The following is a 12,529-nucleotide window of genomic DNA, read 5'->3' on the forward strand; positions in this document are numbered from 1 at the left end:
AAAAGTTTTTTTTTTCGTAAAAAATCGCACCTTTACTTTTCTAACTTTATTTTAGTATAAAATGTGCGACGATTATGCGATAAAACACGGTATTTGATCCGAAGGCTTCTACCGCGTGAACTACGACGCGGAGAACTGGCGCCTGCTGGCCAGCTACCTCGACTCGGAGTACTTGGACGAGATCCACGTCCTGAACCGCGCCCAGCTGCTGGACGACGCCCTCAACCTGGCCCGCGCCGGCCAGCTCGAGTACAGCGTGGCGCTGCCGCTCACGCGCTACCTCGCCAGGGAGACCGACTACATCGCCTGGTACCCGGCCCTCGCCGCCCTGTCCTTCCTCGACCAGAGGCTCCGCGGCCTGGGGGAGTACCCCCACCACGTCTTCCAGGTGATGCTCGCAACTACCGTTTACACTCCCATATCCACTGGTCACAAAAGAAACAATTTTGATAACCCTCCTTAACTCTGGGAGAGTACCCCTACCATATCCATCTTACAGGTGATGCTCGGAACTACCATCCACTTCCATATCAACTATTCACAACAGAAACAATTTTGATAACCCTCCTTAACTCTGGGACAGTACCTCTACCATATCCATCTTACAGGTGATGCTCGGAACTACCATCCACTTCCATATCCACTATTCACAAAAGAAACAATTTAGATAACCCTCCTTAACTCTGGGAGAGTACCCCTACCATATCTATCTTGCAGGTGATGCTCGGAACTACCATCCACTATTCACAAAAGAAACAATTTAGATAACCCTCCTTAACTCTGGGAGAGTACCCCTACCATATCTATCTTGCAGGTGATGCTCGGAACTACCATCCACTTCCATATCCACTATTCACAAAAGAAACAATTTTGATAACCCTCCTGAATACTGGGAGAGTATCCCTACCATGTATTCCAGGTGATTCTCGCAACTACCATGAAGTTTCAGGGGATAGCCCTCTGGAATCCCATTGCACCTGTTAAGATCTGTCATATCCACTTCAGGTACGTACTCACAATACCGCAGCGGTCTGCCGGACTGGCTGGTAGAGCTTAAACTTTCTCTGGCAATTAACCTGGCTAGCGCATGCCGTGCTGTGTCGTCCTGCGCTGAAACATTCAAGAGTGTTACTTAAAGTGCTTTTACCTGCATATTTGTTCTCCCTGCTGGACTGAGAGCTGTTTTGTAAGGCCGGCCTAGTGGTTTTTATCATTTATCGAACAGCATAGGAAATGACTCGGCACCTGAACAAAGGTTTTGCAAAATTGAAACACCAAGAATTTAAAATTACTGAAATATTATTGAAGAAAATTAGATTCATATTTTATGTTTTAAATTTTACCGATACCAGCACTGAATGAAAGCTAATTTATTTTTCTTTTACATATTTTATTTTCAATGTTTTGATTATTTAGTATTAATTTTATTCCTGGTAATTGTAAGTTTATCATTGCCCTGTATTCTGCTGCTACTAATTGCTTAATGTAACGGCTATATCGGCTGATTCAAATGGGCACACCACTATCTCTACCATAGCTGATAATCAGTGAGGGCTCCTGAATAATTTAGCACTAATCAGTCTTTCCTAGGAGCTTGTATTAACGGTGTGAAAATGAGAAACTGTAAACACTAACAATAATAATCTTTGAATGGCCCTAAGAAACAAAATCTAGCTAATTTATGTAAAACACACAGTTAAAAATTTAATTAACCTCCAATTGTGTGCCTTTTGTGGTGGGAGTCACAATCTACTAGTACCACAAATTTAATTTTTCCGGAGCAGTTTTTAGATGGTAGTATTGATAGTTTTTATTTGAGATTAACTCAAATGGTGTTAAATAACCGGGTGAAAAAAAAATCCGAACCATGCTTGTTTGCTTGCAGACGTACATGCTGAAACTTCTCGACCCGCTGTACAAGTCCCTGGGTTTCGAAGAACGGCAAGGCGATGATCACGTGACGAAGCTGCTGAGGAACTTGGTGCTCTCGTGGGAGTGCAACTATGGACAACGGGACTGTGTGTCCAAATCCACAGAATTGTTCAATAACTTCATGAACAATGCTACAGGGTCCAGGTAAGTCAGAACTTGTTTTTTTTTTTCGTACTAGTGGACACCAAACAAAAGGATAATCAAATGTTGCCTAGTTGAAAGTATAAAAAACATGGTGATTTTTGAGTGGGTTACTTGTTGGCGACAGGTGTGGCTTAAATGTTCAATTTGTCTTAGATTTTAGTGGGAGTTCATCTGTTAAAATAAAGTTTTACAATTATAGTATTATAAGAACCATTTGAAATTTTTGACTGCACATGAGACAGCATTTGTAAGTCAATTATTTTACAAAACATGTTGAAATCAGTTCTCTAGTCTGACACGTGCATTAAGACCGGAGTGGACCTGACTCGCGTGAGGGAGAAGGCGACTGTCCACTGAGGTGTCCTAGCTGTGGCCAGTTGTAGTTATCCCGACAGAGGACAGCAGGTCTACGGGAAGGTTGCATGGTGCTTCTAAAATAGCCTCTTGACACCGTTGGCAACCCTTTGCCTCCTCGTGGCACCTGTGGTGTGTGCTGGAAAGGGCTCTGTCGAGGTGCACCTCAGCCTTCGAACCTCCTCGGTGGGTTTGGAAGAGGTAGGTAGGCATCCTACGTGCCTCAGCCTTTGCGTCATCTAGCATGTGATCGTTTAGAGTAAAGTCATATTAACTGGCTATTTTAGGTTTTATTGTGTATATAGCTCTCATACAAATGAGTTACAGTAATTCTAAATACAGTAGAATCTCCTTATAGCGAGCACGGTAATAGCGAGAACACGGCTATAACGAGGTATTTTTGAGGAATTTACGGCGTGATCGCTTGAAGCGCGCTTTTGTTATTTGTCTGCTTTATCTCCACCCATCTCGCTCGCCACTAGACATCTTGCCGTTGACGCCTGTCACATTCTTCAGCCGTGCAGTCGCCACCTAAGTGCGTGGCTTTAAAAATAGAATCCTATCCTTTCTTTCTTTTATCAAACTTCCGGTAGTTATCTGTGCCGTGTGTAGACAAAGTTTGAGATTGGAACAGAAACAATGTAAGAAAGTATTTTTTTACAAATTAGTAATATGTATGTTTTTGTTTTTATAATCGCGTATATTTTCACGTTTTTTTTTTTTGTTATCTTAAAAGAGATAATATTAAAAAGCCGCTCTAATGAGATTTAATTGTTTCTTGGTTAACAAAAACTATTAATTGTTTATATTCTATTTATTATTATTTACGCGACGTCATACTGCACGCGTAGTACGCAATAAGACTGGATTCGTTGCTGCAACATAACATAGCAAATTATGCGGTATCAGAAGTAACGAGTAACGTAACGATAGTAACGAGTACTAATTGTTATATTAACGAATACATACGGGTACGCATTTTTTCGTTACTTTTACACCTCTAGTACGCACTACCGCATTTATTTCCGAATCGGTAGGACAGTTTTCACTTTTGTTTCGGTCAGTTGTTGGGGTATTTGTCCGGGAAAGGGGTGGTGATGGTTTGAGTTTAATCCCAAATTTATTTTCTAAAAAAGTTGACAGGTTTCTTTAAATGAAAAAAAGTATAGTTTTCCAGCGACTATTTCATTTGAGGCGTACGTGCGTTGCCGCAGCCGTACTCCTGCTTTTTTGTAAGGAATTAAATAGTCGCGCTACACTAGCACCACCTTTTAGCAACATCCCGAACCAACATGGCCACCAGCAGACAGCCCGCGCCGTCAATAGATAGCAGGACAATGCTGCGTCGGCCGCGGGCTATGCTATTCTTACGTGGCGTGGTAGGGTATTCTGGTTATTTTGACGCAATCGGTGATCGCATCCGTTCTTATGGGGTATCGTTTTAAAGAGAATTCACTCATCTGCTCACAGAAATTAAGATTTCGTTAATATAACCTGTTATTTTCCAATTATACAGGTTTAAACACAATTTTATGCTATTTTCGGTTAATTTTTATTTTTTGGGGGCCAAAATCTGTCCAATTCGGTTATAGTGAGGACACGGTTATTAGAGCTGGGCCGATCACCTATTTTGCCGATCATGCCGATGCCGATCATCTGCTGCCGATCTTGCCGATCTTCTGAGCCGATTAGAGCCTTTCAAGTACCTCTGATTACACGTTGCTTTTGACGGATCACTATAAGCGGTGAAGTATTCCCAGACAAAACTACTTTTCATTGACATGATTACTTAAAAATCACGACATAAATTTCACGGACTAGCGATTATACAGGTAAGCCCAGAAGGTCTTGTCAAGCTTCTCAGACACCAGCGTGCAGCTGGGTTAAGGCCAAGGTCATGTGACGTAACATCTCCCGAGGCTTACTGCGCCTTGGCAGCAGATGGATAAAAATAGTAAACTCCCCATTATTCGTGTTCATTGGGACCCGCCGATGCCCGGATAATTGAAATTCTGTAAAAAAAAATAAATAATAAACCCGGATAATCGGTTAACGGTAAGGGCCGCCTTCGAATTGTTGTCTCGGCTTAAAAAAATACGGCACTGCCTAGCCATTAGTTCACTGTCATTTACAGCAGCCGAAGAGAGAAAGATAAGATCGTGCTGACCTTGTACACATAAATTTTGGGTAGCTCCCCACCCCCCTCCACCCCTTCGACCAGCCGAATGCCAGACAGACACGTCACTCGCCAGGCGCCTGCCGTGCGTTGGCGGGCGGAAAGTAACTCAGCAGCACGTGAAACAACATTCGAACAAACGGGAGACCGGAAGCAGAAGTCAGGACATCTCCCTCAAGTTTAAAGAGTGACAAATGTGACAGTTGAAAAAGGGGGGGGGGGGGGGGGGGGGGGGGGGGGCGACACAAAGGGTCGGTACAAACAGCGTTGCAGATTTTGGCGGCCCACGCGATGGCTTGCATTGTTTGCCGGCCGCCGGCCCGCGTGACGTTAATTTTAAGCGCTGACAATTTTAGCTTCTCTTTTTTTTCTGCACTTTTAAATCGTCCCGGATTATCCGATTCCCGTATTAGCGCGTCACGGTGTAAGGAGGTTCTACTGTGGGAAACAAAACTCTTCATCAACCAGGTTTTTATACAAAAGAAAGTTAAGCTCTATTTCCCGCTAAACAGGATAAGAATATTAATTTCGCTAAACAAAACTTTCAATAGGCCATATTTAGCGAGAAAAAACTAAATAGATGAATTCCCGAAGAGTAGTTGTTTACTAACCACAAAACTACTAGCGCCATTAATCCGTACGAATTCCGTCGCGCGACGCGCGTCACTCTAATCTCTGGCGTAACATAACCAACCTAAACAACAGTCGCCATTCGCCATTCCGGTAATATTAACCGTAAATGGTAAACCAATACATAGTTTTCGGTTCGTAAATGATAAATGACTTTGCAAATAGTATAATGGAAAATTATTTTACCGAAAGTACCGTAAATATACGTGGAAATTGATACTTAGGTATGTAACTGTTCAATGTTTATAAAACTTACGGTATTTGTTTACTTTATTGGTATATTTTTTTCGTGTGTGGTTAGTTTGAAATTATTAAATCCTATTATTTTTTGATGAATAATCAAATTTTCTTCCCGAAAAGTACCGTAAACAAACATGGAAAGTTGTTAGGTATAGGTAATTATTCAATGTTATAAGTTTGCAGTAGGAGACCAATGATCGGCTCAAATAATCGGCTACGTTTTGCCGATCATTATGATCGGCAAAATTAACAAAATCGGCCGATTATTACGATCGGGGATCGGCATCGGCCCGGCTCTAACGGTTATAGCGAGGATCAAACCCGGAACCGTGACACCTCGCTATAACGGGACTCTAGTGTACAATTAAAAAGGCATGAAAAGGCGTAACTGCATGGAATTGATATTTACTGAGGTCCAGAACACCCTGTTACCGTGACCAAGTTCAGAGATCATCGAATTCGAAACAATATGTTGGTAAACGTGGTTAAGAAATATTTATGTGAAACATCATACCACTCCAAGTAGACTCCGAAGAAAGACGAAAATGATTAGGAGAAGATTAAACTGCAGATGGAAATGGATCAGTTATGAATAATTTGATGTCCTTGGTGTGCGATGAGCATCCTACCTCAGGTGGCAATCATAAGAGATTGGGCGGAGTGCAGAACACAATAGTATTTTTTAAGGTGTCCGGCCACTGAAACTCGTGCTGAGGGTGTAACTAAATAAACCCTTCAATAAAAACCTAAAAATTAAATATAGAACCGGTTACAATAATGCACTAAAAGGATGTCCTCATGAATTCTTTAAATTTAATGTGTCATGCTGTTTCCCCTCTAATGCACAACTTCCATTTTCTGTATTCATCTGAATGCTGGACAGATCTGTTTTGAAAATAACCTCGAGGGAAGCAGTAGTACAAAGTCTTTTTGTTCACTGCATCTTTTACTCTTCTGGAAAGGAGGAGGGGGCAGCACATGCCCCTGTGACAGACACCCCCCCCCCCTCCTTTTTTTTTTCCTCCTCTGGATCCACCCCTGGTGTGATGCATGAAGATTTTTAGTGTCATGCAATTTATGGGTGTGAAATGTGATACGTGAATGTGGTGACAAGGGAGGTGTGTGTGATTTGTGGTGCAAGGAAAGTGACGACGTGCGTTGTGTGACCTATGACTGTGCAGTGTTCCGCCGGACCTGAGGTCGGTGGTGTACTGCGCCGGTCTGCGTCATGGCGGGGAGCGGGAGTGGCAGTTCCTGTGGGACCGCCTGGCGAGCACCCGGGTCGCCACGGAGGAGGGCCTCATCATGACGGCGCTGGGCTGCACCCGGAATGAGACTCTCGCTCACAGGCGAGTGGAATATTGTCCTGCATCGCAGAATTGGGAGTTGCTTCTGCACACATTGCTAAAATGCTTTTAATTCCCAGTAAACATTTTCTTTATTGTAGGTAATGGTATTATCACCATACAAAAGGTTTTGAGCAGTCCTAACAGGATTTTCTAGATTCTGAATTAATAAGATCATCGTTAAGGGGGCCCGCTTTTGCTTCTAAAATTGTGACTGTTAAGGGTGGTTGATAACCATAAGCTTTACAACTATGTTTTTTTGAAAACTTTCTATATATTTTTAAAGTTTTCTGCTCATTGTATGCGTATAGGCCCAAATATGGCCAGTATACAACATACAAGCAACCTATCCAGAGATGACTTGTGACGCGCAAAACTCTCAGGCTGTGTGTGCCCCAGCTGTGTTTTTCCGCGGGCCCTCCTTGTGAATCCTACAGATTTGCACCCATGCTTGCTGAGATCGATAATCCTCATGAATGCTCATGGTAGAATCAAGAGGCATTCTCTTGTCACACTCCAGACCTCCCTGGCTAGTGCAAAATTCGGCTTGAAGTGGACATTCGTAAACACTTGCATGAATAAGTTGGGTGCTGAAAAATCAAGTTAGTTCCAAAGAAATTGTTACTGTTATCGATTTGTTATTAAAATAATGTCTCTCAGACACTGTTGGATTTGTAAATAGTGCATACCCTAGATTTAAATTAACTAATCCAAAGTGTTGGATACTTGCAAAATTCAAATATGGCACCATTTTGCTGCCATTAACTCAAGCGATCCTGGTGGCCACCAGGAAAGACTCAGTGGTTCATCTGGTACTGGCGTCATCGGACGTCCGGCTATCGTTTTTTAATTTTATGTTATCTGGTAACAGTTTCAGTACGAAACAGACACAAACTGATATTAAAGTATTTTTATTCATAGTCGTAGAAGTTTCACAGTCATTGTGCAAGCCATCTTGTGACCACCCAAACAATTATATGCAAGATTTACAAACACAACCAAATATTGAACATTTCAGTTCAAGCCTTGTGCTTTAACTACTCAATCGCCCAGTAGTCAAACTCCTCACCTACCACTTGAATACCAAGTCAGTCTATCTACCAAGGCTCTTTGCCAGTGCCCTGACAACTCGAGGGAAGGGACAGGTAAAATGGTCTGGTGACCTGGGTTCAACTCTTGCGCCTTGCCTGATTATTCAGTGACATTGATACGCTCAGAAAAACAGTCCACTGCGGATCCACCACCATAGTTTCCACATCCTAAACGCTTCGGCAGTACAGTAGTCATTTCTGAAGATAGGGTGGTCGGTAAGGAACACTATAACAGTACACTACAACACGCGCATGGTCGGCGGAACCTCTGTAGCTGCAGCTACCTCTCGCATCGTCTCTTCCCTGCTCCTACCCTGCCTGGCATTATGCCCTATGGCGACCAGAGTGAGGGGAGTGAAGAGATGGGAAGCCCTCCAAGCCTGGTTGGCCAAAGAGTAAAGCCCTGTCCACATGAGAACCAAGAACGGGGCCAGCAGCATCCCTGCAGCCTTTGAGGCCCCTTTCGAGTCACCCCAGCAACATGGAGGTCGAAAAAAAGACTCCACCTCCTGTCTGGTGCGAGTTCACATGGATCCCCGTGCCAGTATCCCGACTACCACCGACTCCGCCACAAAGCTACCCGGAGGTCCGGTAGGCCGGTGATATTGCCCAGGTACCCAGGCCTACTAGAGAAGGCTGACACAAGGGCCCGCCCTTGTGATGCGGTTGAAACCCACGCCATCCAAGAGGCCACCGGAGCCACCAGCTCAACCGACAAAACCGCGAGCCGCGGCCTGGGACGAGAGCTTCTACCCGGCCCGTGCCCTGACAGGCCAGTTTCCAGAGCCCCAGCCCCCAGGTCAGAGGAACTGGACCTTTTGAGCCTGCCACCCAGCTGTCCTCTGGCAGCACAGGACAAAATAAAGGTCGCCTGACCGCCGCTTCATCCTCAGGTGGGGTGACGAGGAAGGAGACACATCTTTTATGTGTTACGTGGTTGATTTTATGGTTTTTACAGGTACTTGGCGAAGACTATAGAGTCAGACTCAGGAATCAGAGCACAAGACATTTCCAGTGTTGTTCCTGCCGTGCTGAGTCAGCCCAGTGGTGTGGATTTCACCATCAGCTACCTTGCCAGCTTTTATACAAGGATAATGCAATAGTAAGCACTGTATTTTTATCGTATTATTGAGGCATTAGTGCCATTATAAATTTGTCACTGTTATCTTATCACCACTAAAGAGCCTACAAATTCACAATAGTTTGATAACAATTCAGCCATCGTACTTTCTTCTACTTATGTGATAGCAGAATGTCATAAATTTCTAATCATTTAAGAAGTGTTTAAGCCAGGGACAGTAAATGAACAACCAAGGACACAAATTCAAAAAAGAGAAAATTTAATCAATGTCGGATTCATTAAACAAGTGTCTATTTATTGAGTATGTGTAGGATGTAGTAAAAAATAACATGAACATTTTAGGATCAATAAATTTACTACTCATAAACACCACCTTACTTACAGTGGTATCACATGTTTGCACATGTGATAGTTGACCATTTAACTAAAGGTTTTGTTGAATATGATGTATGATAAAGGTCGAAACAAACATAATACTTTGTATCTTTGGATAATAAAAATGTGAAGCATTACAGTCATATGCCTGGAATTGCCCTTCCGGTCACCTGTTATTGCGTGGTTCAGTAACAAAGAAATTATGAGTGTAGAAACACTATTTATTTTTTTAAGAATACCGCATGTAATGCAGAAGCATTACCCCTGCGTTTAGGTCGCTTCTATAATTTTGAACCCAATAAATCTAACTTTCTCACCACAAAGGTCACCTTCGAACTCAACAAAGAAATTCCTGTTTAAAGGTTGGCTTGCCAAACCGACTTGCAGAGCTCTGGGTGTTAAGACACCATTTAAAAACAGCTCAAGATTTCATAATAGTGTGAATATGAATAGCATTTAAGAGCCATTGCACTTGTCTATAAAAAGTTTTGTTTTAAGGGTTTGAGTTTAATGCATAATTTTTGAAAAAGACTAAAACAGGGGTTTTTACTGGCGTTTTTAGGTATTAAAAATTCTTAACATGGAATTGAAAGTCGCATAGAGGCGTATTAATAAACCTGAAGACTGCAGGTCAGCTTGGTGCCTAGCGCGAAGCTAGTGTTACCCAATAGCGTCTCTCCGCTTTTAGAGTTCATGCGCCCTGCAAGACGGACCCTTAAGATGCACTTTAATTTAAAAATTACAAAAAAGGTGCTCTGTAGAATGGAATAAATTTGGCAAGTGGAAGAAGCCGTTGATTGTAACATGGAACCCATATTCAGAGTACAAGGTCAAAAACATTTGTGCATCTTAAAATTGAGTAAATCCAGTATGTTCTTCGGAACTCTTGCTAGAAGTCAATCTAATAATAAAAATTTACTACAAGGTTTTTCAGAAACACTTTTACAAAAATGTGTATTTATAATGTTTATAAATATTTCTGTTCACAGCAATAACAACTCGACTGGATCGGTCAGCTCTTTAATATCACAAATAGCTAACTATGTGACCACAGCAGAGCAACTGCAAAAGGTAAGACCACAATTTAAACTGCATTACCATGCCTGGTTATAAAATTTTTTTTTAAATTTTAGTAAGTTAATAATGGTCAGTCTTTCAAAATTTAAAATTTCTATTAACACTCTAGCCAATGCTTATAACAAAGAAAATAAAGGATTTGATCAAAATTGTAAATTTAATGAATAATGAAATTTTTGATCGAAACAAACTAAGCAATACAAAAGCTTGATCACTTTAACTGCAGAAAATCATATTTATCAAAAACTGTCTTTGTTATTTGGGCTAATTTGAAACAAAAGACATTACAAAATGAGGATGGTAATGTGGTATTCATTTGATTTGATAGTGTATTGATTTGATTTAACAGTGTATTGATTTTTAAATTTTTATATATTTGAACATGTCATATTTAAAACAAGTAACTGATTTTGCTAAGAACTTAAATGTTTAAAATTATTCATTTTTTGCTTGATCTTTTATATATTACCACTATCACATATCTCTTTGTCTTATTCATTTTGACTTTTATATAGACAGATTTTTACTAGATATTTTTTGAACATATGCTTTAATTTCTACCACTGACAAAACACTTTGCAAACCATGTAACATATATTTATTTTTGCCTTGAGTTTTCACATAACAAATAGAACACTTCATCCAGTAATGATATGGGATCGCTAGTTGTATGATCATTGTGAGAAATGTATCCACTAGATAATTTTATTGAAATTTTCTTCCTCTCCAGTGCAGACCATCACTATGCCTTTGAATAATGTATTTTCGTGTTACCTTTCATGGGATGATGGATTTACATGGGTCTTTATTTCACAATTCCGTCAATCAGTACATATGCTGCACTCTCAGGTGTCACATAGGTACCTAGGTAATGCTGCATTTTTTTTTGCATTTCAGTTTATGAATTTAACATTTTTTTAAATTGGCATTTCAATGACTGTTCACAGCTGAAGGAGGTAGTCGCCAACATCACGGCCGACATCGGCTCCAACACCCTCCTCAGCAGCCTGCAGTCGGCCGAGACAAACCTCCAGTGGCTGCAGACCCACGGAGCCGCGGTGTCCGACTGGGTGAAGCAGCAGGACTACCGACTGCCCACCAGCATCCTGCCCGAGCACTACCACGTGGTCCTGAGGCCGAACCTGGACGACGGCACCTTCCAGTTCGAGGGCCGCGTCAACATAACCTTCGTGGTGACCGGCAACACGGACCGCATCACGCTGCACGCGCACGACCTGGAGATAGAGGAGGACACCATATCCGTGGGCGTGGGCGTCGCCGCGGTGACCATGGACCCGGTGCGACAGTTCCTGGACATCAAGCTGGAGCAGGAGCTGGTGGCGGGGAGACGCTACCGACTCCACATGTTCTACAAGGGCTACCACCGCGAGGACTTGGCTGGTTTCTACCGTTCCTATTACTTCAAGAATGGTGTGAAGAGGTAAACAACTTAACAGCAAAAATATACGAATGAATCTTTACGAATGAGAAATGTGGTTGTTTTTGCTTGTGACTGGTTCTGGTTGTTTTCCTCAAAGTATTTCAGTTTTCTCTACCAAAGAATTCTACGTTTCTGGAATACTATAAAATGTGAGCCCCAGACGGAAGTTTACAACTAGTGAATTATGCCTCAACTTTCATCTAACAGGGATGATGGTTATCATAACATGATGCTTCACTGACCTGATCTTATTTCAGTAGGAAACATGCCGATGTTAAACATTATCTTTTCCAGGTGGCTCGCATCCACTCAGTTCTCACAGACCAGTGCCAGAAGAGCGTTCCCTTGTTTCGATGAACCTGGCTTAAAGGCAAAGTTCAAGATCGTCATAGGACGGACAGCAGACAGACATTCCTTGAGCAACATGCCGCTTGAGTTTTCCGAAAATGAGTGAGTACTGCAAAGCTTTTTCTATTGAATTTTTTTCCTTCAGTTGTTTGCAAAATGGGTTCATAACCTGAGAAGAATTCAAATGTAACTTCTAAGAAAGTACAGTAGTAGTTGAAAATTTAATTTATTTGTTAAATTTGTGGCTCTTTATCCTACAAGATTTTTCTTTAAGTTATTTCTTTTTTTTTTCTT

At 41.8% G+C, this 12,529-nt stretch overlaps 1 protein-coding gene across 1 annotated transcript in view; it reads left to right on the forward strand.

Moving 5' to 3' along the window:
• LOC134535042 (uncharacterized) overlaps positions 1–12,529 on the forward strand; it is a 168,431-nt gene that overhangs the window by 19,815 nt on the left and 136,087 nt on the right. Inside the window, exons 10-16 of the mRNA XM_063373878.1 lie at positions 105–388; positions 1,886–2,076; positions 6,658–6,825; positions 8,872–9,015; positions 10,359–10,440; positions 11,394–11,887; positions 12,182–12,337. Of these exons, the coding sequence (XP_063229948.1) occupies positions 105–388; positions 1,886–2,076; positions 6,658–6,825; positions 8,872–9,015; positions 10,359–10,440; positions 11,394–11,887; positions 12,182–12,337 (1,519 nt within the window). The remainder of the gene's footprint in view (positions 1–104; positions 389–1,885; positions 2,077–6,657; positions 6,826–8,871; positions 9,016–10,358; positions 10,441–11,393; positions 11,888–12,181; positions 12,338–12,529) is intronic.

This window comes from Bacillus rossius, chromosome 8 (genome assembly GCF_032445375.1).
Source record: "Bacillus rossius redtenbacheri isolate Brsri chromosome 8, Brsri_v3, whole genome shotgun sequence".
NCBI lineage: Eukaryota > Metazoa > Arthropoda > Insecta > Phasmatodea > Bacillidae > Bacillus > Bacillus rossius.